This window comes from Ornithorhynchus anatinus, chromosome 2, assembly GCF_004115215.2.
Source record: "Ornithorhynchus anatinus isolate Pmale09 chromosome 2, mOrnAna1.pri.v4, whole genome shotgun sequence".
NCBI classification, from domain to species: Eukaryota; Metazoa; Chordata; class Mammalia; order Monotremata; family Ornithorhynchidae; genus Ornithorhynchus; species Ornithorhynchus anatinus.
Window position 1 is genome coordinate 104,848,191 of NC_041729.1, and position 26,704 is coordinate 104,874,894.

The window sequence follows — 26,704 nt, forward strand, 5'->3', positions numbered from 1 at the left end:
AAGTACCATAATTATTATTCACCTCCTCGGGCCTGCTCTGAAAGACCAATCCTGCAGCCGTTCCTCTCTGGCTGGGGCTGTTTCCTGCCCAACCAGGTTCTTTCTTCTCCACAGTGGCCAAGATGGAAGGGCTATTCAAAATGGCAGCAGGTGCTCATGGAATGGGAGAGGAAGGGAGAAGAGGCGAGGTCTGGGTTGGGAGCTGGGAGGGAGTTTTCCAGCTGCTTTCATCCTGGCTACCTTGCTCCTCTCCCAGGGGAAATAATAATAATGGTGGTATTTGTTAAGCGCTTACTATGTGCAAAGCACTTTACTAAGCGCTGGGGGTGATACAAGGTGATCAGGTTGTCCCACGTGGGGCTCACAGTCTTTATCCCCATTTTACAGATGAGGTCACTGAGGCACAGAGAAGTGAAGTGATTTGCCCAAAGTCACACAGCGAGCAAGCGGCGGAGCCGGGATTCAAACCCATGACCTCTGACTCTGAAGCTCAGGCTCTTTCCACTGAGCCACGCTGCTTCCTACCTGAGAACTTGGAGGCTTCCCAGGACTAGACAGGACTGGCTCTGGGCCAGGGCTAGAGGCAGCCTTCTTGGCTTGGTGCACAGTTTCTCGTTTTGAGCTTCGCGGTTCTCAGACCCTCGGATAATCTCTGTTTAGAAGCAAAAGGCCAGAGCTCTCTGCGAAGATGAAAGACAGTGCTTTCCTTTCTAATACTATGAGCCCCACCAGGATTATGGTGTACATCCCAATGCCATCCTGTGGGCATAGGCTGAATAGTTTGGGAAGGATTTCATAATAATGATGGCATTCGATAAGCGCTTACTATGTGCCGAGCACTGTTCTGAGCACTGGGGGGGGGGGATACGAGGTGATCAGATTGTCCCACGTGGGCTCACAGTCTTCATCCCCATTTTACAGTTGAGGGAACTGAGGCACAGAGAAGTGAAGTGACTTGCCCAAAGTCACCCAGCTGACAAGTGGCAGGGCCAGAATTAGAACCCATGACCTCTGATTCCCAGGCCTGTGCTCTTTCCACTGAGCCACGCTGTTTCTCAAAATACTGATGGTATTTGTTAAGCGCTTCCTATGTGCCAAACACTGTTCTAAGCGCTGGGATAGATACAAGGTGATCAGGTTGTCCCTCGTGGGGCTCACAGTCTTAGTCCCCGTTTTACAGATGAGGCACAAAGAAGTTAAGTGACTTGCCCAAAGTCACACAAATGACAAGTGGTAGAGCTGGGATTCAAACCCATGACCTCATACTCCCAAGACCGTGCTCTTTCCACTAAGCCACTAGTAGAATAAAAATAATAATTATGAAACTTACTATGTGCCAAACACTGCTCTAAGCATAGTGACAGTACGGGCCTGGGTTGATGATGATGATGATGATTGTGGCATTTGTTAAGCATTTAGTATGTGCCAGGCACTGTACTAAGCACTGGGGTGGATATGAGAAGCAACATGGCTCAGTGCAAAGAGCCCGGGCTTGGGAGTCAGAGGTCATGGTTTCGAATGCCGCCTCTGCCACTTGTCTGCTGTGTGACTGTGGGCAAGTCACTTAACTTCTCTGGGCCTCAGTTCCCTCATCGGTAAAATGGGGATTAAGACTGTGAGCCTCATGGACAACCTGATTACCCTGTATCTACCCCAGTGCTTAGAACAGTGCTCTGCACATAGTTAAGCGCTAAACAAATACCAACATTATTATTACAAGCAAATCATGTTCAACACAGTCCCTGCCCCACATGGGCCTAATGGTCTGAATACCCATTTTACAGCTGAGGTACCTGAGGCACAAGTGGTAGAGGCAGGATTAGAACCCATGTCCTTCTGACTCCCAGGCCAGGCTCTATCCACTAGGCCAGGCTTCTTCTAGTCTTAGCTCTGTGGCTGCCTGCTGTGTGATCTTGGTCAAGTCACAATTTCTCTGAGCTTCAGTTTCCTCACCTGTATAAGGGGGATTCAATATCTTTCTCCCTCCCCCTTAGACTGTGAGCCCCATGTGCAGCATGGAGCAGCGTGGCTCAGTGGAAAGAGCACGGGCTCGGGAGTCAGTGGTCATGGGTTCTAATCCTGGTTCTGCCACTTGTCAGCTGTGGGACTTTGGGCAAATCACTTAACTTCTCTGTGTCTCAGTTATCTCATCTGAAAAATGGGGATTAAGACTGTGAGCCCCACGTGGGACAACCTGATCACCTTGTATCCCCCCAGTGCTTAAAACAGTGCTTGGCACATAGTAAGCGCTTAACAAATACCATCATCATCATCATCATAATCATCATGGAGCAATATGGCCTAGTGGCAAGAGCGCGGGCTTGGGAGTCAGAGATCGTGGGTTCTAAGCCCCGTTTCACCACTTGTCTGCTGTATGACATCGGGCAAATCACTTAACTTCTCTGTGCCTCAGTTACCTCATCTGTAAAATGGGGATTGAGACTGTGAGCCCCACGTGGGACAATCTGATTGCCTTGTATTTACCCCAGCACTTAGAACAGTGCTTGGCACATAGTAAGCGCTTAACAAATATCATAATTATTATTATGTGGGACAGGGCCTCTGTCTAACCTGGTTACCTTAAATCTACCCCAGAACTGAGTATAATAATAATGTTGGTATTTGTTAAGCACTTACTATGTGCAGAGCACTGTTCTAAGTGCTGGGGGAGATACAGGGTCATCAGGTTGTCCCACGTGAGGCTCGCAGTCTTCATCCCCATTTTACAGATGAGGGAACTGAGGCACAGAGAAGTGAAGTGACTTGCCCACAGTCACACAGCTGAATGGTACATAGTAAGGACTTAAAAAAGCACACAATTATTATTATTAGTTGGGTACAATTATATTATATACGTACATGTCCTTTGTTTTCCAGAATGACACAGTGAGATCCTAACCATCTGTGAAGGTGGCCGAAAAGACTGAATCAATATTTGAGTGCTTACTGTGCCAGGTCACTGTGCTAAGTGCTTTGGTGGAGAAAAATGCTAGAATTGAAAGACATAATCCCTGCCCTCAGGAAGCTGATAGTCTAGTCAGGGAGCTTAGAATCTAATGAAGGGTGACCAATTTATTGTTAGCAGTACTAGTGATACTATTTATTAAGCCCTTATTGTGTGCAAAGCATGTTCTAAGTGGTGGGAGAGAATGCACAGGTAGAAATTAGAAAGGGGTCCGAATTCCATCTGGCTGGAACTCCCTCCTTCAAATCTGCTGGCCCACAGTTTTCCTCATCACCAAACAATTCTGAAATCACAGCTCCTCCAGGAGGCCTTCCCCGCTTAACTTGGACCATTAAAATACCAGCGAATACCAATCTGGGAGATGGTATTTGGCCAGAGACCAAATCTTCTTTCCAGGCTCCATTCTGTCGGCGTAGTGGTGTAAGCAGCCGATTTCGGGTTTGGCGATGACCCCAGTGAAAGTGAGATTTTATCAGCAAGCGCCGATGTGGCCGATCGCCCCCATGTATGGCGGGAAGTGTGACCTGCACTGCTCAATTTATGATCTGCAGTGCCTTCGGGAGCCTCCATTCTAAGTCAGTGGCCCCATTTCTGGGTCTGGGAGGCTCTTGGGGTGCTTGACCGTGCTGTCTCGGCCCACAAGGGACCCGATTTTATCCATAGCCGCCGTCCTCCCCTACCCTGTAAATGGAGGCGATGGCATTTCCACCACTTGGACGCCTCGTCTTCTCTGGGAACTCTGTGTTCTCCTCCTGGTCACGAAAGCAAATAGAGTCAAGCACCTACATCCCTCCCCCCTGGGCCCAGCCCAGCCCGCCAAGACGTCTAGGCACCCCGGTAGGACGGAGAGCGTGGGTGTCTCCCGGCTCCCGCCTCCATCTCGACACCCCTGGAGTGTTGCATGCTTCCTCATCGTGGAGCACACCCGTCCAGCCTCGCGTTAACGTTTAATCTCCGGTTGGCTGGGTCTGGCGGGAGGCCCTGGAGATACAAAGCTATTGCGTAAACCGTCGGGGGCACCCTCCGCCTGGGAATTCCAAAGGCGGATGCTCAGGTCTGGCAGGGGGGACTCTTGGGCACGGGCCGCTGGTGGCCAGGTTCCGGCGTGGCCGCCCGTGGACGAAAGGCAGGGCGGCCAGCTGGGGCCGGGGCGTCGATGTAAGGATGAGCGGGAGGTCCTCCGGGACCCCCTGGAGGGTCAGCCGGGCCCTGGTAGGCTGCGTGTGGATCTGCGCCGTTCCTGTCGTGGCCCTGGGCCGCTGCCGAGATTCCTGTACCAGTGCTCTGGTAAGTGCCTGTTGTGGGCAGGGAACCAGTCTATCCGCCCATTGTGTTGGACTCTCCCAAGCGCTTATTACAATGCTCTGTACCCAGTAAACCCTCAATAAGTACCATGGATTGAGTGATTGATTGGTTGGGGTGACAATCCCCTCACAGGCCTGACCAGGGGCGCTCAGAGATCAGGGTACGGCTGGTTGGGGTGGGTGTCTGTAATTTATTTACTTATTTACATTAATGTCCGTCTCCCCCTCTAGACTACAGGCGTGTTGTTGGCAGGAAACTTGTCTGTTTGCTGTTATATTATACTCTCCCAAGCTCTTAGTATAGTGGTCTGCACACAGTAAGCTCTCAACACATCCACTGACTGGAATTTTCCCTCAGCAAAAAATCCCTCACCCCGTGTGCTGGCCAGCAGGCCGACCTGGTACCCCCTTTGTGGGGCAGCTGGGAGCCTAGGCAGTGTCATGGAGTCTGCTCTATCCAGGGTCTTGACCTTTCCCAGGAGAGCTTGGAGCAGAAGCAGCCTTCCCTCTGCTGCCTGACTTTTTCCGGTGCCTGAATCCTGAGACGCCATCATCTTCTAGGAGTCCCCTTTGCCCACCCCCAGATAAATTTGGTGTTTTTCCTCTGGATGCTGAGCATCTCCCTGTTGCCGACAAACCACATCGCCCCCGAGGCAGGCTGCCCATTAGCCCTGTTCTAGCCCAGGGTAGAAGAGATCTCCAATCACGGACTATTTACCCATCTGTGTGCGCCGGACTCCCTCGTTACACTGTAAGCTCCGCAGTCAGGGACCCCGGCCTTTACGCCCCTGGGGCTTTGGGAGAGCGCTCCGCTCCCGGAAAATATTCATTAACTGACGAATCAACCCATTGTTGATGATCCATCGGTGATCACGGATCCATTGATCCATGGAAATGGTGAGATCGAAGCCCCCACAAGGACCCTGGCTTGCCACTCTGCCTAAGGAAAAGGCAGAACTGCACAGGACCTGGCCCCATGGTCATGCTGTTGCAGTGCTAACAGAGAAATAATAATAATTATGATATTTGTTAAGTGCTTACTATGTACCAAGCACTGGATAGATATAACGTAATCAGGTTGCCCCACGTGGGGCTCACAGCCTCAATCCCCATTTTTCAGATGAGGGATCTGAGACACAGAGAGGTTAAGCAACTTGCCCAAAGTCACACAGCAGACAAGTGGCAGAGCTGGGGTTAGAACCCACGTCCTCTGACTCCCAAGCCTGCGCTCTTTCCACTGAGCTCACCCTTCACTGAGCGCCTGGGGTGGGGGCTTGCCGAGCATCCACCGCCTCACAGCTTGCCAAAGATGTGGCTTGGGTCTCTGGATCCCTCTGCTCGAGAACCTGATGATAATAATAATAATAATAATAATACTGTTGGTATTTGTTAAGCGCTTACTATGTGCAGAGCACTGCTCTAAACGCTGGGGTAGATACAGGGTAATCAGGTTGTCCCACGTGAGACTCACAGTTAATCCTCATTTTACAGATGAGGTAACTGAGGCACAGAGAAGTGAAGTGACTTGCCCACAGTCACACAGCTGACAAGTGGCAGAGCCGGGATTCGAACCCATGACCTCTGACTCCCAAGCCCGGGCTCTTTCCACCGAGCCACGAAGCGGATCCTTGCAGCCCATGGTCCCATCCGTGTCCCTCCCCCTGCCCCACCATTTCCCCACCTTCAAAGCCTTATCCAAGGAAACATCTCCTCTAAGAGGCCTTCCAATCAATTAGTCATATTTATTCATTCATTCAATAGTATTTATTGAGCGCTTACTATGTGCAGAGCACTGTACTAAGCACTTGGAATGTAGAAATCGGTAACAGATAGAGACAGTCCCTGCCCTTTGACGAGCACTTATTGAGTGCAGAGCACTGTACTAAGTGTCTGGGAGACTACAGTTTATGATCCCTAAATTCTCGTTTCCTCTTCTCTCATTCCCTTCTGCGTCACCCTTGAACTTGGATTTGCTCCCTTTATTCACCTCTCCCTCAGCCCCACAGCACTTACGGATATATCCGTGCAATTTATTTGTTTATGTCAGTGTCTGTCTCCCCTTCTAGACTGTGAGCTCAATGTGGGCAGGGAACGTGACTGTCAGCTCTGTTATACTGTGCTCTCCCAAGCGCTTAGTACAGTGCCCTGCACAACGTAAGTGCTCAATAATTATGATTAATCGACTGATTGATCCGTGGCCCCACAGGGCCTGTGAGGAGTCACAGTTGGGCAGAGGGAGGCCCAGCAGGGTGGAAGTTCAGGTTCCCATAGGTAGGACTGCCCCCGATGGGGACACGGGAGGCTGGTGACAAAGAAGAGCTCCGTGTAGGACAGGGCCTGGAAGCAGCGTGGTGTACTGGATGGAGCAGAGGCCTGGGAATCAGAAGGTCGTGGGTTCTAATCCTGGCCCCGCCACTTCTCTGCTGTGTGACCTTGGGAAAGACACTTCACTTCTCTGAGCCCCAGTTACTTCATCTGTAAAATGGGGATTAAAACTGTGAGCCCCATGTGGGACAGGGACTGTGTCCAACCTGATCACCTGGCATCGACCCCAGCACTTAGAATGATGCTTGGCACAAAATAAGCGCTTAACAAATACCATAGTTGTTATTACTATTATTAGTAGTATTTTGTTTTGGCCCGATTGCTTAGTACGGTGCTCAGTACATAGAAAATGCCAAATACCATGGTAGTAATAATAAAAATACAATTTGCTGATCATTATTATTAATAATAATAACAATAAATCAGCCAGCATAGGTCTGCCTCTTTAGAACTCAGTCTGGTGGGGTGGATTTCAGGTTTGCAGGGCCTTACCAGGACAATATTTCTGCGCTTTAAGTGATTCACTATTGCTATGCCCACGTACTTGGTCCCATACCTAAGCACTTGGGTACTCTTCCCCACGCCCAACCTGTAGTTTATTACATTATTAGTTTGAATCCCAGCTCGGCCACGTGTCATCTGTGTGACTTTGGGCAAGTCACTTAACTTCTCGGTGCCTCAGTTACCTCATCTGTAAAATGGGGATTAAGACTGTGAGCCCCACGTGGGACAACCTGATTCCCCTTTGTCTACCCCAGCGCTTAGAACAGTGCTCAGCACATAGTAAGCACTTAATAAATACCAACATTATTATTATTATTATTATTACACTACCTATAATTTATTCTAATATCTGTCCTCCAGTGAGACTCTAAGATCCCATCTATATAATAATAATAATAATGTTGGTATTTGTTAAGCGCTTACTATGTGCAGAGCACTGTTCTAAGCGCTGGGGGAGATACAGGGTCATCAGGTTGTCCCACGTGAGGCTCCCAGTTAATCCCCATTTTACAGATGAGGGAACTGAGGCACAGAGAAGTTAAGTGACTTGCCCAGAGTCACACAGCTGCCAAGTGGCAGAGCCGGGATTCGAACCCATCTATATCATAGTACAGTGCTCTGGACAAAAATAACCACTCAGTAAGTGCAGCTGATTGAATGATTTCCCCAGGACCAAGGACCAAGGACCCAGATTCTGGGGGTCACTTTGGTCCAACACTCAAGGTCAGTTCTACCAGAATATACCTCTTGAGGATCCCTAAAGCACTGGGCATGGGGCACTTAATCAATCAGTCAATGGTATTTATTGAGCTCTTACTATGTGCAGAGCACTGTTCTAAGAGCTCAGGAGAATATGATACAAGATAACTAGCAGACATGCTCTCTGCTTGTAATGAGTTCATAGTCTGGGGGTGGAGGGGACAGACATTAATATAAATAAATAATTTATAGTGAATAATTTAAAGATATGTATATAAGTGTTGTGGGTTTGAGGTAGGAGGTGGGGTGAATATCAAATATCCGAAGGTCACAGATCCAAGTGCATAGATGACGCAGAAGGGAGAGGGAGCCGGGGAAAAAGAGGGCTTAATCAGGGAAGGCCTCTTGGAGGAGATGTGCCCTTATCTGTGCTTGGAAGTGGAGAGACTGCACTTGCCTGATTTGCTGTAAGCTCCCTGTGGGCAGGAAACTTGTCTAGTAAATCTGTTGTACTCTCCCAAGACCTTAGTCCCAAGCTCTCCACATAATCAATTGATTGACTGATTGATCTGAGGAAAGAAGAGAGTTTCAGTGAGCGTCTCCTAGTCTTCCATTGCCCACACCTTCCACTGCCCACCAAACAGCTTTTCAGAATCTCCAGCTCTGGCATCTAGATCCAGTATTATGAATAATATCAAAAATATAATATATAATTACCATACAATCATATCAGTAACAAGAAGCAGCGTGGCTCAGAGGAAAAAGCACGGGCTTAGGAGTCAGAGGTCATGGGTTCTAATCCCGGCTCCGCCACCGATCAGCTGTGTGACTTCGGGCAAGTCGCTTAACTTCTCTGTGCCTCAGTTACCTCATCTGTAAAATGGGGATTAAGACCGTGAGCCTCACGTGGGACAACCTGATTACCCTATATCTACCCCAGCGCTTAGAACAGAGTTCGACACATAGTAAAAGCTAAACAAATGCCAGCATTATTATTATTAATAACAGTAATAATTGTGGTATTCGTTAAGTACTTACCTTGTGTCAAGTACTATGCGAAGTGCTGTGGTAGAAACAAAACAATCGGGTCAGGCACAGTCCATGGTCCACACGGTGCTCCCAGTATGAGGGGGAGGGAGAACGGGTATTGAATCCTCATTTTTACACGAGGGCCAGAGAAGTAAATGCCTTGGCCCAGTTCAGCCAGCAGGCCGGTGGGCTGGCAAGGATGAGAACCCTGGGGAATCTCATGGCCCAGCTTCCTCCCTCTAGTCAGGCCAGGATCCGCCATCTGCCCCACGAAAACCACTCTGCCTCTCGTGTTCTCTAAGAAACCCTTCCTGAATCAGGCTCTTTGATCCTGGAAGCTCACTGAGAGTCCCTCCGGGGATCCGGAAAAGGAAGTGGGAAATGGAGATCCTCCCAGGAATGAAGCACCGTGGCCTAGTGGATAGAACACAGGCCGGGAAGTCAGAAGGACCTGGGTTCTAATCCCAGCTCCGTCACTCGTCTGCTGTGTGAACTTGGGCAAATCACTTCCCAACCTGATTACCTTGTATCTACCACATCTCTTAAAGCAATGGTTGGCGCAGAGTAAGCTCTTAGTAAATACCATTAAAAAATAAAGGGAATTAGGGGGAATGACTTTTATGGCTTACAGAAAGTGAATCCCCTCCCTGTGCACTGAGGAGAGGCCCCAGCTGGTAGCTGGTCCTGGAAAAGCTGACCCCAGTGACTGGCCAACCGCTGGGACGCTAGGCTCGGCCAGAGGTCCCGGGCCGTGTGGCTACTGCAGGTGGGTCATGGCCTCCTGCCCACCCCCACACCCAAGGAAGAAATGTATTCTTCCCATGTATCTCTGAATGGCAGGGGAGTTGGAGGGGTGTGGAGATGTGGATCTGTTCATAAATTTCCCCCCTTTTTCCTTCTCTTCTTCTATTTAAAGCTATCCAGGTAAGCCTGGAGGTGGCTTAGTGGATAGAGCAAGGGCCTGGGAGTCAGAAGGCCATGGGTTATAATCCTGGCTCTGTCACTTATTTGCTGTGTGACCTTGGGCAAGTGGAAAGAGCACAGGCTTTGGAGTCAGAGGTCATGAGTTCGAATCCCGGCTCTGCCACTTGTCAGCTGTGTGACTGTGGGCAAGTCACTTAACTTCTCGGTGCCTCAGTTACCTCATCTGTAAAATGGGGATGAAGACTGTGAGCCCCACGTGGGACATCCTGATTCCCCTGTGTCTACCCCAGCGCTTAGAACAGTGCTCGGCACATAGTAAGCGCTTAACAAATACCAACATTATTATTATTATTCTCTGGGGCTCAGATACCTCACCCCTAAAATAGGGATTAGGACTGTGAGCCTCACCTGGGACAGGGACTGTGTCCAATCTGACTAACTTGAATCTACCCGAGTGCTTAAAACAGTGTTTGGCACGTAGTAAGTGCTCAACAATTACCATAATTATTATTATTTGGGCTGAGAGGAAATCCTCTTTTGACCAGAAAAGAGCCTCACTCCTGGCTTTTCTTCGGAATCTGATTAGACATTTCCCTCCCTTCCGTCCCCAACATCCACGGGGCTCCTTCTCCTCCTCTCCAACTTCAGGGGGAACTCTTCTTCCTCCTCCTTCTCCCCCTCCCCACAGCTCCATGAGGCTATTTCTCCTTTCTGGACTGTAAGCTCACTGTGAGAAGGGAACGTGTCTACCAACTCTGTTATATTGTACTCTCCTAAGTGCTTAGTATAGTGGTCTGCACGCAATAAGCTCTCAATAAATAATATCCCATAAAATCCCGGCTAGATTACTGTGTCAGCCTGCTCTCTGATCTCCCTTCCTCCTGTCTCTCCCCACTCCAGTCTATTCTTCACTCCGCTGTCCGGCTCATCTTCCTGCAGAAACGCTCTGGGCATGTCACTCCCCTTCTTAAAAAACCTCCAGCGGTTGCCTATCGAACTCCGCATGAAACAAAAACTTCTCACTCTAGGCTTCAAGGCTCTCCATCACCTTGCCCCTTCCTACCTCTCCTCCCTTCTCTCTTTCCACTGCCCACCCCGCACGCTCCTCTCCTCTGCCGCCCACCTCCTCACTGCCCCCGTTCTCGCCTATCCCGCCGTCGACCCCCCGCCCACGTCCTCCCGCGGTCCTGGAACGCCTTCCCTCCTCACCTCCGCCAAACTAATTCTCTTCCCCTCTTCAAAACCCTACTTAAAGCTCACCTCCTCCAAGAGGCCTTCCCTCCCAGACTGAGCTCCCCTTTTCCCTCTGCTCCCTCTACTCCCCCTTCACCTCTCCGCAGCTAAACCCTCTTTTTCCCCTTTTCCCTCTGCTCCTCCACCTCTCCCTTCCCATCCCCACATCACTGTACTGGTCCGCTCAACTGTATATATCTTCATCACCTTATTTATTTTGTTAATGAGATGTACATCACCTTGATTCTATTTATTTGCCATTGTTTTAATGAGATGTTCTTCCCCTTGATTCTATTTATTGCCATTGTTCTTGTCTGATCCCCCGATTAGACCGTAAGCCCGTCGAAGGGCAGGGACTGTCTCTATCTGTTACCGATTTGTACATTCCAAGCGCTTAGTACAGTGTTCTGCACATAGAAAGCACTCAATAAATACTATCGAATGAAGGAATGAATAAATGATCAAGCCCCTGATTGATTGACTGATCCTTCTCCCCAGGAGGCAGTCCCTCCTGCCTCTCCCCCTCCTGCAAGTCCAAGGGGCTATTTCTTCTCCTTCTCCCTCTTCCCGCATCTCTCCCTCCATGGGGCAACTTCTCTTCCTTGTCCCCCTCCCCAGCTCCATGGGGGTGTTCCTCTTCTTCTTCTCCCGTTTCCATCCAGCTATATTACCCTCCCAAGTGTCACCCAGAATCTGCACCAACTAGACTTTAATGACTGCGTGTGCCTCCCCCACCCCTTCCTCCTTTTCCCTCTACTTTTGGTTGCAAGGCAGGAAAAGGTGGACTGGGCAGTGGGTAGCCTGGGAAACCTTGGTATTTAAAGTGGTAGCGGATAGGTTTGCAAATGAGGTGGCCAGCCAGGCAGACAGACAGACAGACTGACTTTCCATGTGTTCTCTGTTTCAGGGCGGGGCGTTTGGTGAGAACAATCCTTGCAACCTGCCTGAGTGGGTGAGTCACCGCAGACTCCAGACATTGTGGTATGGTGATAGCTTGGGTCCCAAGGTCACATTTATGTTGTACTTAACTTGCCATTCCCTCTCCTTCCCAGATTTCAACGTTTCCCAGACAATAACCTCACACCCTCTTGGTTCCCCACTTCCCCTCCCTGATGACTTTTCTTTTAGACCCTGAAGGGAAATTCCATAAGGATGATAATCATAAATTGAATTTAGAGAGTACTTTTCGTGATCACTGTGGGCAGGGAATGTGTCTGGTTATTGTTGTATTTTATTTTCCCAAGCGCTTAATACAGTGCTCCCCACACACAGCAGATTTTCAAAAAATATGATTGAATGAATGATTGAATGAATTTAAATCTCATTTTATTCTCACAACATTCTTGGGAGCTAGGGACAGAGGGGCAGGTATTATTATCCCCATTTTACCGTTGAGGAAAGTGAGGCCCAGAGAGGTTAAGTGACTTGCCCAAGGTCATAGAACATACAAGTGATAGGGTCTGGATGAGAATCCTCCCAGGTCTCCAACCTCCCAGGTTTCTGCTCTTTCCCCTAGGCCACAAAACCGCAGCTGCTGTTGCTGCCACTGCCGACTTTGGAGAGTTCGTGCCTCTGCCAGCAGCGTACGAGAAGCGTCTGCCCAGCGTCTGATTCGGGGAGCCAGGCAGCCGGGCAGCTGGGGAGCCAGGAAGCTGGGCATCCAGGGAGCTGGACAGACAGGCAGCGCAGGAGCTGGGCCACCAGGGAGCTGTTGATCCCCAAGCAGCCACCTCCATGCGAGGGTGAAGGGAGGTGAAGAGTGGGAGAGCTCCCCGGAAGTGGGGAGATGAGGAAAGAGGTAGGGTTTAGTGAGGGGCCAGGTAGGAGGGGGACTTCAGACAAAGTGGCGTGGCCTAGTGGATAGAGCATCGGTCTGTGAGTAAGAAGGACCTGGGTTCTAATCCCGGCTCTGCCACTTCTCTGGTGTGTGACCTTGAGCAAGTCACTTCACTTCTCTGTTCCTCAGTTACCTCATCTGTAAAGTGGGGATTGGGACTTTGAGTCCCATGTGGGACATGGACTGTGTCCAAAATGGGGATTAAGATTGTGAATCCCATGTGGGACATGGACTGTGTCCAAAATGAGGATTAAGACTGTGACTCCCATGTGGGACATGGACTATGTCCAACCTGATTAGCTAGCATCTATCCCAGTGCTTAGAACATTGCCTGGAACCTTGTAAAAGTACTTAACAAATACCCTAAAAAAAAGGCGCAGGGTGGGATTTACTGGTCGGGGCCACGGTATCGGCTTTGGAAGACTACAGAACCCTCAGGACCCTCGGCCTCATTCAGTGTCCGGTTGTAGTGGAGGCAGAAAACCGCAAGGCGTGGGTGGATGGAGAAGTGTCTGGTTCCCTCAGTGGTGGTGGAGGAGGAGGAGATGAGAGGAGAAGGAGATGGGGGTGTCTCTAAGTCTCGGTCCTTCATGTATGTCCTTTGCAGTGTGTCCAGGGGTGCCATTTCTGGAATTCCACAGAACAAGAAGCCTGCTTGAGAAAGTGTGTAAGTATTCACCCTATCCTGCACCCTCTCCAGCCCTGCTTCATTATGAGACAAAAGTTCACAATTTGCGTAGCTGCTCTCTTCCTACTTGCTCCCTTGTTGCCCCCGAGCACAGACCATGGCCAGCCAGCGCAGGGAAGGCCAGAACGGGCAGGGAATGGGTGGACTGGACAGCTGAGCTGAGCATGCCTGTTGGGGGCCCTTGCTCTCAGCTTGGGCATTTCCCCTGACAATGACTTTGGGGGCCGTTGGAGGTAACGGCACCATCTGAGGTGACCATCCCTGTTTTTGGTGCCTGGGATCATCGGGGGTGGCTGGCTTTGTTGAAGGTGCCTGGCATCGTTGGGGTTCAATAGCCCCGTGAAGATGCCTGGCATCGTTGGGGATGGTTGACCCTATTGGTGGTGCCTGGCATCATCAGGGGTGACCACCCCTGTTAGAGGTGCCTGGCATCATTGCAGGTGACCAGCCCCGTTGGAGGTGCCTGGCATTGTTGGGGTGGTTGGCCTCGAGGGAGGTGCCTGGGATCGCCGGAATGACCAGTCCTGTTGGAAGTTCCTGGCATCGATGGGGGTGACCGGCACTGTCAAAAGCAAATGGCTTTGGGCTCAGCACTTATGTGGGACATCAGTGGAGCTCCTTTGGGTGCTGATCCTGTTTCTTGTCCTCTTTTGCCTGCAGCATGATGTTATCAACACTGTATGTGAGGTGAGTGAAGAACTTCGGTTCAGTGAAACCATGTCCCTTCTCCACAGGGCCCCAGAGGGTCCAGACGAGGAAAGCGGTGCCTCCCAGGAGCTCAGGGATGGGGCATTCTTACAGTTTAGAGATGGATGGGTTCTTTAAAGGAGGAAGTGTGTTACGGTGAGGAGTCGAAGCCAGTGCATCCGTCTGGCAGAACTTGTGGATCTGGTTTTCCCAGCACTGCTTGCTTACCCAGGGAGCTCTGAACTGGGAATGGAGCCATGGCAGAAAGTAACTCTGTCCTGGCCCTTCTTGGAGTGGAGCGGGGCGGGGGGAGGAACAGGAGGTGCTTCCTGACAGCCCATGTTGGGACCAAGCACGAGTGTCATGATTGATAACTGGGGGTCATTGGTAGAATTGTGGAGATTTCTGGCCAGAGTCCAGGGGCCAAACCACTGAAATAAGCCTTTGTTCTCACTTGAGAAAGTCTTGGGGCAGAAGAGTTCACAGGGACTCTTTCTCCATGAGACACATCAATCAGTCAATCAGTGGTATTTATTGAGTGCTTACTGTGGGCATAACACTGTACTATACGCTTGGATAACAGAGTTGGTAAACATTTATTCATTCATTCAATCATATTTATTGAACGCTTATTGTGTGCAGAGCGCTGTACTAAGTGCTTGGGAGAGTACAATACAACAATGTATTAAACATATTCCTTACCCACATTGAGCTTACAGTCTAGGGGGGAGACAGACATTAATATAAAGAAATAAATTACAGATATGTACATAAGTGCTGTGGGGCTGGGAGGGAAGTTTGAATAAATGAAGCAAGTCAGGGCAATGCAGAAGGGAGTGGAAAAAAAAGGGAAGGAGGGCTTAGTCAGGGAAAGCCTCTTGGAGGAGATGTGCCTTCAATAAGGCTTTGAAGGGCCGGAGATTAATTGTCAGATTTGAGGAGGGAGGGCATTCCAGGCCAGAGGCAGGACGTGGGGAGAGTTAGGCGTTGAGATAGAAGAGATCGAAGTACAGTAAGAAGGTTAGCGTTAGAGGAGCGAAGTATGTGGGCTGGGTTGTAGTAGGAGAGTAGCAAGGTGAGGTAAGAGGGAGCAAGGTGATTGAGTGCTTTAAAGCCAGTGGTGAAGAGTTTTTGTTCGATGTGAAGTGGATGGGCAACGACTGAAGTTTCTTGATCAGTGGGGAAACATGGTCTGAATGTTTTTGAAGAAAAATGATCCAGCAGCAGAGTGGAGTACAGACTGGAGTGGGGAGAGGTGGGGGCAGGGTGTTCAGCAAGGAGGCTGATACAGTAATGAAGGCGGGATAGGATGAGTGATTGTATTTACATGGTAGCATTTTGGATGGAGGGGAAAGGACGGATTTTAGCGATGTTGGCGAAGGTGGAATTGACAGGATTTAGTGATGGACTGAATATGTGGGTTGAATGAGAGAGGTGTCAAGGATAATACCAAAGTTATGGGCTTGTGAGACAGGAAGGAGGGTGGTACATCTTCAGTGATGGGAAAGTCAGGGAAAGGACAAGATTTGGATGGGAAGATAAGTTCTGCTTTACACATATTAAATTTGCAGTGACGGGAGAACATCCAAGTAGCAGTGTCTTGAAGGCAGGAGGAACCACGAGACTGAAGAGAGGGAGAGAGATCAGGGATGGAGATGTAGATTTGGGTATCATCTACATAGAGCTGGTAGTTGGAAAAATTTCAGCAAATGAGTTTTCCAAGGCAGTGAGTGTAGATGGAGAATAGAAGGGGACACAGAACTGAATCTTAAGGGACCCCCACAGTTAAGGGGTGAGAGGCAGAGGAGAAGCCCTCAAAAGAGACTGAGAATGAACAGCCAGAGAGATAGGAGGAGAATCAAGAGAGGACAGTGTCAGTGAAGCCGAGGTTGGATAATGTTTCCAGGAGAAGGGGGTGGTCGACAGTGTCGAAGGCAGCTGAGAGGTCGAGGAGGATTAGGATGGAGTAGAGGCCGTTGGATTTGGCAAGAAGAAGATCACTAATGACTTTCGAGAGGGTGGTTTCTGTGGAGTGAAGGGAACGGACGCTAGGTGATCCCTGCCCATATCAGCTCCTGGTGGGTGGGACATCTCTCCTCTTTTCCCCTTCTCTTGCTCTCCGAGAAAGACCGCATCCAGGGCTGGTGAGCTTCCAAGCAGGGCACTCAAGGTCTGGTTGGGAACGACTATTCTAAACCACTCTGCTGGTTAAGTGGGGCATTCCGGGTTTAGGTGTGGTAGTGTCGAGTATCACACAGCCAATTCCATCAAGCCAACAGCACCGTCCCTGCTGGGTCAGCCTCACTGTCCATCCTCTCTCCTGCCCTAACTTTCCCTCCAGTGTCCCAGCATGGACGGCTCATTCATGGCTCTGAACCCTCTGGCAATTGTTAATAATAATAATAATAATGATGTTGGTATTTGTTAAGCACTTACTATGTGCAGAGCACTGTTCTAAGTGCTAGGGTAGACACAGGGGAATCAGGTTGTCTCACGTGGGGCTCACAGTCTTGATCCCCATTTTACAGATGAGGTAACTGAGGCACAGAGAAGTGAAGTGACTTGCCCTCAGTCACACAGCTGACAAATGTTAGAGCTGGTATTCGAACCCATGACCTCTGACTCCCAAGCCCCGGATCTTTCCACTGAGCCACGCTGTGATTCTGGCTATACAGTTTCCTGGCGGGGGTGGATTCCATGTGCTCATCTCCCTTTGGGAAAAGAAGTAATTTTTTGTTTTTCATTCATTGACTCATTCATTCATTCATTCATTCATATTTATTAGCACTTACTGTGTGCAGAGCACTGTACTAAGCCTTTGGAAAGTACAATTCAGCAATAAAGAGAGACAATCCCTGCCCACGACAGACTTACGGTCTGTGGGGGGCACGGGCAGACATCAAAACAAATAAACAGGCATCAGTAGAAATAAATGGAATTATAGATATACACATATATACATAAGAGATGTGGGGTGGGCAGCAGGGGGGAAGAGCAAAGGGAGCAACTTGAGGTGATGTGGAAGGGAAAGGGAACTGAAGAAGAGGGGGTTTAATCTGGGAAGGCCTCTTGGAGGAGGTGTGCCTTCTGTAGGGCTCTAAAGAGGGGAAGAGTGATTGTTTGGCAGAGTTGAGGAGGGAGGGCGTTCCAGGCCGGAGGCAGGATGTGGGCCAGGGGTCGGCGGCGAGACAGATGTGATCGAGGCACAGTGAGAAGGTTAGCACCTTGGGCAAGTCACATCACTTCTCTGTGCCTCAGTTACCTCATCTTTAAAGAGGGGATTAAGACTATGGAGGATACGGACTGGATCCAACCCGATTAGTTTTTATCTACCCCAGACCTTAGTAAAGTCCCTGGCACACAGTAAGTGCTTAACTAATACCATACACACAAAAATCCTAAATTGGCAATTTGACTCAATCTGGACTGCAGTGGAGATGGATTGTTCCAGTTGGCGGAGCTTACCATGGGGTCTTATGTCCTTGTGGTTTGTTGCTGGGGGAGGCGTGGAAGGATTGGAGCCCCTTCCCCCTTCACGCCCCCCTAACTGGAACTAGGGACCCAGTGGAGAAGGAATCGTTTCAATTTCCCTTGGGCCCTGGGATAGTTCAGCACCTGTTTGTAGGGATCAGAAGGAGTTAGGTTCTAATCCTGGCTCTGGTTCTGCTACTTGTCTCCCGAATGTCCTTGGGTAAGTTATTTCACCTCCTCTGTGCCTCAGTTACCTCATCTATAAAATGGGGCTTAATACTGTGAGCCCCATGTGGGGCATGGACTTTTTCTAATCTGATTAGCTTGTATCTACCCCATCACTTAGTACAGAGCCTGACATATAGTGAGCACTTTTAATAAATGCCATTAAAAAAAAAAGAAGGTCCTCACCTAAATTCAACATGACTGGATGTCCTGGAAACTGTGTCAGGTGACTGCCATGCCCAAGAGAAGCAGAGACAAAGGAGGGACCCAGGTGTCCTGAGGGCCCCTTATTCATTCATTCAACCTTATTTGTTGGGCACTTACTGTGTGCAGAGCACTGTACTAAGTGCTTGAAAAGTACATTACAGCAATAAAGAGAGACAATCCTTGCCCACAATGGGCTCACAGTCTAGAAGGCGGGAGAAAGGCATCAAAACAAGTAAACAGGCATTAATATAAATAAAATTATAGATGTATACATATGTACATAAGTGCTGTGGGGCAGGGAGGAGAGAAGAGCAAAGGAAGTGAGTCGAGGTGATGTGGAAGGGAGGGGGAGCTGAGGAAAAGGGGGCTTAGTCTGGAAGGCCTCTTGGAAGAGGTGCGCCTTCGGTAGGGCTTCGAAGGGGGAAAGTGAGATAGTTTGGCGGATGTGAGGAGGGAGGGTGTGCCAGGTAGGACGTGGACCAGGGGTCGGTGGAGGGACAGGCGAGAACGAGACACAGTGAGAAGGATAGCGGGAGAGGAGCGGAGTGTTCCGGCTGGGCTATAAAAGGGAGGTGAGGTAGGAAGGGGCAAGGTGATGGAGAGCTCTGGTCTCCAGCCCTTCCTGGGTGGAAGGAAGGGCCTAACCCACCTCTGGGTCGAACATACCCCACTCCACCACTCTGAAGGGCCACTAGGTCCTGGAATTCATAGGCACCAGTGGAGGAGAGGGGACAGTATTGACCATTCCACAGATGGTCAACACGCTGAGAAACTCGATTGCTTTCAGAGAGAATCCTGTGAGCTTGGCTGTCACCACTCAGAAAAGGCCTTCGGAGAGGAAGTTCTGGGTAAGTAGACCCTGGCCCTGGCCCTGCCCTGTTCCCTTCCCTACCCCCTGATCTGGGCCTGCTCTTAACCCCTGTTCATGCCCCCTGTACTCTGTCCCTACTCCTGCTCATGCCCCTGCCCCAGTTCCAGCCCTGGCCACCTGACTATCAGAAGAGGCCCTGGCCACAGCCCAGATCTCCACGCTGGGAATCTGGGCTCAAGCCCCAAGGGTTCAGAAGTAGAGATTCTTTAGACTACAACCGGGCCCACCGAGGGTTAATGCTTGACCGGCAAGGCCTCAGTCATTAGTGACCGTTGGGAAAGGTTCCAGGTGAAGGAGATGGCAAAGAGCCATTCAGCATTTAGCCTTTGGTCCTGGGGGAGTGGAGTCGGTCAGGCTTGGCCGGATGGCTGGCACGGCACTGCTCACTCACTTCCTGGTCCTCCTGTGCCCGATCCAGGTCCTGAAAGGTCAGTGCTAACCCTGACAGGGGGAGAGGGTGGCCTGACTCTCCCCCACCCTCATCTCACCTTCCTTTGAGCTGTAGCTGGGGGCGTAGATGAGGATGGAGTGTGGGTGTGGAGGAGCAGGTGACCTAACAGGGAACTGGGCCTGGGAGTCAAGATATCTCATGCCTGGTGGAAAGAGCCCGGGCCTGGGAGTCAGAAGGCCATGGGTTTTAATCTCGGCTCTGCTATATGTCTGCTGTGTGACCTTGGATAAGTCACTTCACTTCCCTGGGCCTCAGTTCCCTCATCTATAAAATGGGGATCAAGACTGTGAGCCCCATGTAGGACAGGGACGGTGTCCAACCTGATTACTTTGTAAAGTGCTTGGCATATAGTAAGCTCTTAACAAGTACCTTAACTATTATAATTATTATTATTGATAATCTTGGCTTCTATGTAACTTTGGGGGAAATAACTTCTCTGTGCCTCAATTTCATCATCTTTAAATGGGAATTTGATACCTATTCTCCTTTTTACTTAGGCTGTGAGTCCCAAGTGGGACAGGAGCAAGTGGGGGGTATCTACTGCAGTGCTAAGTACAGTGCTTAGGGTCCAGGATTTTGGATTTGCGGGCCATTGAGAAGTTGTGTGGTCTAATGGATAGAGTACAGGACTAGTAGTCAGGAGACCAAGGTTCTAATCCCAGCTCTACCACTTGCCTACTGTGCAACCTACATGAAACTTCTCTGTGTCTCTGTTTCCTCACCTGTGACATGGGGATTAAATATGATTAATTGTATTCATTAATTACTTCAAGATAATCAGGTTGGATGCAGTCTCGGTCCCACAGTCTGAGGAGGGAGAACAAGTATTTTATACTAATGATACATTTGAGGTACCTGAGGCCCAGAGAAGTTAAGTGACTTTCTCAAGGTCACACAGCAGGGAAGTGGTAGAGCTGGGACTAGAACCTGGGTCTATTGACTCTCCGTTCTGTACTCTGTCCACTAGCCCACATTCGGCATTCTGTACCCCTTGGGCACCCAGGATAGTGCTCTGCAGTCAGTCAGTCCAGGAATCATATTTATTGAGTGCATACTGTGGGCAAAGCACTGTACTAAGCACTTGGGAGAGTACAATTCAACAATAATCCGGCACATTCCCTTCCCACAACAAACTAGCCAGTACTGTGCCCTGTGCTAGGAGAACCACCCAAAGAAGCAGCATGGCCTAGTGGACCAGGCTTGGGAGTCAGAAGGACCTGGGTTCTAGTCCTAGCTCCACCACTTGTTTGCTGTGTGACCTTAGGCAAGTAACTTCACTTCACTGCATCTCAGTTACCTCATCTGTAAAATGGGGATAAAGACTGTAAGTCCCTTGTGGGGCAGGGACTGTGTGCAACCTGATTAGCTTGTATCTACCTCAGTGCTTAGTACAGTATCTGGCACATAATGAGCCCGTTATTGGGCAGGGATTGTCTCTGTTGCCGAATTGTACATTCCAAGCGCTTAGTACAGTGCCCTACACATAGTAAGCTCTCAATAAATACTACTGAATGAATGAATAGTAAGTGCTTAACCAATGCCATTAAAAAAAAAATCATCCATTCAATCATATTTATTGGGAGCTTATTGGGTGCAAAGCACTATACTAGGCGCTTGGGAGGGTACAATACAACAATAAACAATCACATTCCCTGCCCACAGCGAGCTTACAGTCTCCCATCTGCAGGTGGCTCCAAGACCTCATTTGTTGTCGCTTTCCGGCAGGCCACACGCCATCCCCGACGGCCCCATTCGCGTCTTCCATCGGAGCCCACGCTGTGACGCTGGGGTGGAAACCGGCCAACGTGGCGGGAGTGAAGTACGTTGTCCAGTGGCAGTTCTCCCGGCTCCCCGGGAGCTGGAGCTACACGGAGGTGAGTGCTGGCACCTCTGCCTTCCGCCAACATGCCCCGGCCCCAAGTGCCCTGCAGTTTGCAGTTTGGGAGAAGACTCTATGCTACTTTGTCATAAGTAAATCTATCTTCCCCGAGGCAGTTGCCTTATCTGGTCTGTCCATCCACTCAGCTTCTGGGACTTGGAAAGTCCTCTTCCTGTCCCTTCCCAACTCCTGACTTGATTCTGACTTGATGATCTTCTATCTCACCCAGAGCTTAGTACCACCCCTGGACCATAGTAACCACTTAATGAATGTTGTTGTTGTTACTATCATTATTTTTATTAGAAGGGAGGCAAAGGAGGCAAATGGGGTAGACTAGAAGAGAGAGCCCGGACCTGGGAGCCAAGAATCTGGGTTTTTAGCTTGGCTGCTGGGTGACTTTGGGAAAATAACTGCTCTGTGCCTCGGTTTCCTCATCTGTAAAATGGGGGTTTGATACTTATTCTCCCTCCTGCTCTCCCTCCACGTGGGACAGGGACGTGGTATCTACCGCAGTGCTAAATACAGTGCTTGGCACATAGTAAGTGCATGACAGACACCACAGTTTTCTTTCTGACGCAGGAACTCTGCCTCCACGTGCACCCTTAGGAATGGCTCATTGCCTGGGCTGGCTTCCTTCCCTGGGATTGCGGAATTCCCTGTCAGGAGGGAATAATCTAGTTATGTTTTCTGAGATGATATGGAAGGACATCCATGGGCCAGAGAAGGAAGTTGAGGCAGGTGCCACTGGTGAGGACGAAACAAGGGGGTTTTGGCCTTCAATGTGATGTTTCCATTGACTGAATTAGCTGATGGGCGTATGTTCTAGTTCCCTCTGGATGGGAGGGCGTGCCTTGAGTTCTCCAACCTAGCATTCCTGTCGTGCTGTCCTGGTCCCTTTGTCCCCTTCCCTGCGGTCCTCAACCCCGGTTCCTGGTCCTGTATTCCTCACTTACCCCTGCCTCAGCCCCTACTATCATTTCCAAAGTGACAGGAGTTGGTCTGGGCTGCCTCTGGGCCAGCAGTCCAGATCTGCCCCTCCTCTGAATCCAGAGGGCTCTTCTTTCCCCTTCTTCCCCTCTGCCAAATTATCTTCCTCCTCCTTCTCCTTCCTCCTCTCTTGGGGCTCTTTCTCCTCGTCCTCCGCCTCCTCTGAATCCATGGGACTCTTCCTCCTTCTCCGGCTCTTTTCTCTCCAGAGGACTCTGCCTCCTCATCCTCTCCCTTCCCTGAATCCATGGGGCTCTTCCTCCTCCTACTCCCCCTCCCTTGCTCCAGGAGGATATTTCTCCACTCTCAGCTGTAAGCTTATTATGGGCAAGAAATGTTTCTACCAACTCTTATTCTGTACTCTCCCTGGTGCTTACTAGTGTGCCCTGCACACAATAAGCACTCAATAAATAGGACTGTCTGACTGACTGACTGATCCGTGACCAGGGGGTGCCCGGGCCTGTGACCGGTGGTGGCTCCTGGCCCACGACCATCTGCTCTCTCCCTGGGGCAGCCGGTGTCCGAGCCTGTCTACACCGCCCAGCCCCTGCACGCTTTCACCGAATACACGTTCCGCGTGGTCTGGATCGTCACGGCTCAGCTGCATCTCTCTTCCCCGCCCAGCACCAGTTACCGGACACTGGCCACAGGAGGTAATCCATAGGTGGTAGGGTTTCCTCAGAGTGGCTCTGCTCTGTTTGGCCTAGTGGAAAGAGCATGGGCCTGGAAGCCAGAGGTCATGGGTTCGAATCTCGGCTCTGCCACTTGTCTGCTGTGTGACTGTGGGCAAGTCACTTAACTTCTCTGGGCATCAGTTACCTCATCTGTAAAATGGGGATTAATACTGAGAGCCTCACATGGGACAACCTGATGATCCTGTATTTACCCCAGCGCTTAGAACAATGCTCTGAACATAGTAAGCGCTCAACAAATACCAACATAATTATTCACTTCACTGGGCCTCAGTTACCTCATCTGTAAAATGGGGATTAAGGCTGTGAGCCCCACGGGGGACATGGACTGTGTCCAACCTGACTAGCTTGCATTATCTAGCCCAGCGCTTAGAACAGTGCTTGGCTCAGAGTAAGTGCTTAACAAATAAAATTGTTATTATTATATTATTATCCCCAGCTGGGGCTCGGGTTCTGAGAGGATGAGGTGAAGTATGCCACTAGGATGTCATGTGACCTCCTCAGCAAGCCAACTGACCACCTGGATGTGAGCCTCTGGTCATTTCCGCCTTTTTGGATGGCTGGTCTGGGCCAGCAAGTGGCCACAGTTCCCACTGGGAAGTCCTTGGTAGATTTTGCTATGTTGGCTACTTACAACACCCTCCATTAGGTTCCAGATCGATTCAGCTATATACAACTGTGGCATTTGTTAAAGTGCTTACTTTGTGCCAGGAACCAGACTACATGCTGGAGTGGTTACTAGCAAAGGGGGGTGGACAAAGTTCCTGTCCCATTTGGGGCTCACAGTCTCAACCCCCATTTTTGCAGATGTGGTAACTGAGGCACAATTTATTCATTCAATTGTATTTATTGAGAGCTTGCTGTTGTCAGAGCACTGTACTAAGCACTTTAAAGAGTACGGTGTAACAACAAACAGACACAGTCCTGCCCACAGCGATCTCACGCTCTAGAGGGGTCACAGTCTAGAGCGAAATGACTTATCTAAGGTCTCACAGCGGAGCTGGGAATAGAACCCCTGATCTTCTGACTGCCAGGCCAGTGCTCTATCCACTAATTACCCTATCTTTTGAATTGTTCTGGCTGGATTGTCAGCTCCTCATGGGCAGTGAGGGAGTCTTCAAATAATGTTGTATATTCCTAAAGGATCCAATATAACATGCGGTACAGACACACAGCCAGGGCTGGATCAACTCCTGCTCGGGCCCAGGCTTGGACTCTTTTACAAGGGGCTTCCACCCCATCCCTGCTCTGTCCATTGGACATCTGTGAGCGGAACAAGAGCAGTGCTAGGGGGTGGGAGGGGGCCGACTTAGATGCTGGAAATTCCTGATGGTTTTGGCTTTCTGACAAGAGCTGGGTTTCTGACCTCTACCTTCCCGAAAACCCTGCTCCTACCCTGGCCACAGTCTGGGACAGGAAATCGAGCCGAGCACATTATGAATGAGATAAACTGGACAATTCCTGCTGACAAAAGCCAAGACCACCTCTCCTGCCCCACACCCCTCACCTCATGGACAGATTTTACCAGGTCCCAGCATGGGAAGTAGAGGGGATTCCTCCCCTCTGGAGGCAGAGGGAGAAGCAGCATGGCCTAATGGCAAGGGCACGGGCTTGGGAATCAGAGGATGCAGGTTCTAATCCCGGCTCCGCCACTTGTCTGCTATGGGACCTTGGGCAAGTCACTTCACTTCTCTGTGCCTCTGTTACCTCATCTGTCAAATGGGAATTAAGACTGTGAGTCCCACATGGGACAACCTGATTACCCTGTACCTGTAGTCTGGGCCCAGCCGTCTCGTCCCTCGAGCTATACTGTCTGGGAACACCCCAGGGGCAGGGACAGAGCAGGGCCGGCCTAGGGCATTGTCTGAGAGCCACCAGTGAGCTTGCAAGTGCCTGGCCCCACCAGTCTCCCTCTCTCCTCATCCCGCTCCTCTATCAGCCACCCTCTCCTTTTCAGATTAGTGGAATCAAAAATTGCCACCACCCAGTCACAGTGGCCAGGGAAGCAGGGGGTCATGTAGCGAGGACTCCAGGGGAAGCGGCATGGTCAAGTAGATAGAGCACGAGCTTGGGAATCCGAAGGACTTGTGTTCTAATTCTGGCTTCACTACTTGTCTGATGTGTGACCTTGGGAAAGTCACTTCACTTCTCTGTGCCTCAGGACCTCATCCATAAAATGGGGATTATGACAATGAGCCCCAAGTGCGATATGGACTGTGTATAACCTGACCAGCTTTGATTCATTCATTTGTACTTATTGAGCACTTACTGTGTGCAGAACACTGTACTAAACTCTTGGGAGAGTACAATATAGCAATAAGCTGACACATTCCCTGCCCACAGCTAGCTTACAGTATATACTCCAGTGCTTAGTACAGTCCCTGGCACATAATAAGTGTTTCATAAATATGATTAAAAATAAAAACACCAACACAGTCTCGTTCTCTCTGACATTGTGCAGGTATGATGGCTATTTTGAAAAGGTCTATTTCGGTTGCCATTTTCATGGTGTCCCTAGTGGCAGCCACATTGGTAATTCATTCATTCATTTCATAGTATTTATTGAGCGCTTACTATGTGCAGAGCACTGTACTAAGCGCTTGGAATGTACAAATCGGTAACAGATAGAGACAGTCCCTGCCCTCTGACGGGCTTACAGTCTAAGTGGGGGAGACAGACAGACAAGAACGATGGCAATAAATGGTAACGGTAATGGTAATGTCAAGAGGCATGTTATTATTACCTGAAGCAGAAGTAGCTCATACCGTGGGTCTCTGGGGATCAGCAAGCCCCACCTCAATACCCCATTGTACCCTCCCAAGGGCTAAGTATGGAACTCTGAATATAGTCAGCACTCAATAAATATCATTGATTGATTGACAAGTTCAGGGGCTGCAGCCCTGAAAAGCCCTGGGTTAATCTGGCCCTGCACACAGTGGACACTCAGCAAATGCTGTAGATGAGTAGGTCAAAGGGACGTCATTGAATGAATTTTGCAAGTGTAATGTCCCACCAACGGTCACCTGGTCCACTTGGGCCTTTGTTGTTCGCAGTCCCCGAAACGGCTCCTCTCATCCGAGAGCTGTGTAGTGTCAGCCCGGACGTGGTGGAGGTCGGTTGGTCACTGCCGTTGTTCCCGGGTGGACCAGTTACTGGATACAACCTCAGACTGGCCAGCGACCACCAAACTTTGGACGCGGGGACCCAGGCCACAAGCTTCCAGTTTTCCTCCGTCTTGCCGAACACCACGTACAGGTGAGAGGCACCATGGGGCCAGGTATTGGCCAGGGTTTGGTCCCTCCCTGGCATCTCATTATTCATCGTAGATATAAATGCCCAAACATAAAGCGCACCCTTTTTTTCAGTCCAGGAACTGATGATGTCATAGAAAGTGGGCAGCTGTGATTAAGTCACAACACAGAACGGTTCTCACGTGCTTGGGCTCCCAGGCCAGAGTCCCACTCAGCCTCCTTCTCTTATCAGAGTTTGTAAAAACACATAAAGTGCTTGGTCTCAAGTGTTCGCCTGAGCCACTTCTCACCTGCCCTGGCCTCACAAGGAATTCTGCCACTTGGGTTAACGTGTCCCCAGGGGAAAGAAAATGCTACCCTAAGACAGTTTCCCCGGTCCTAGACCTTGTTCCGCCACTTGCGAGTCACTTACATTGTCTTTACCTCAGTGCTAATCTGAAAATGCAGAATATGATGCCTGTTCTCCCTTCCTCTT

The 26,704-nt window shown here is 50.0% G+C and overlaps 1 protein-coding gene across 1 annotated transcript in view; it reads left to right on the top strand.

The window, feature by feature from the left end:
* The first annotated feature begins 4,129 nt into the window (after window positions 1–4,129).
* The window catches only part of ROS1 (ROS proto-oncogene 1, receptor tyrosine kinase), a 121,730-nt gene continuing 99,155 nt past the window's right edge, over window positions 4,130–26,704 (top strand). The window contains exons 1-9 of the mRNA XM_039914597.1: window positions 4,130–4,252; window positions 11,891–11,935; window positions 13,428–13,487; window positions 14,169–14,195; window positions 18,794–18,946; window positions 19,388–19,397; window positions 21,146–21,294; window positions 22,801–22,939; window positions 26,032–26,233. Coding sequence (XP_039770531.1) covers window positions 4,130–4,252; window positions 11,891–11,935; window positions 13,428–13,487; window positions 14,169–14,195; window positions 18,794–18,946; window positions 19,388–19,397; window positions 21,146–21,294; window positions 22,801–22,939; window positions 26,032–26,233 — 908 coding nt within the window. The remainder of the gene's footprint in view (window positions 4,253–11,890; window positions 11,936–13,427; window positions 13,488–14,168; window positions 14,196–18,793; window positions 18,947–19,387; window positions 19,398–21,145; window positions 21,295–22,800; window positions 22,940–26,031; window positions 26,234–26,704) is intronic.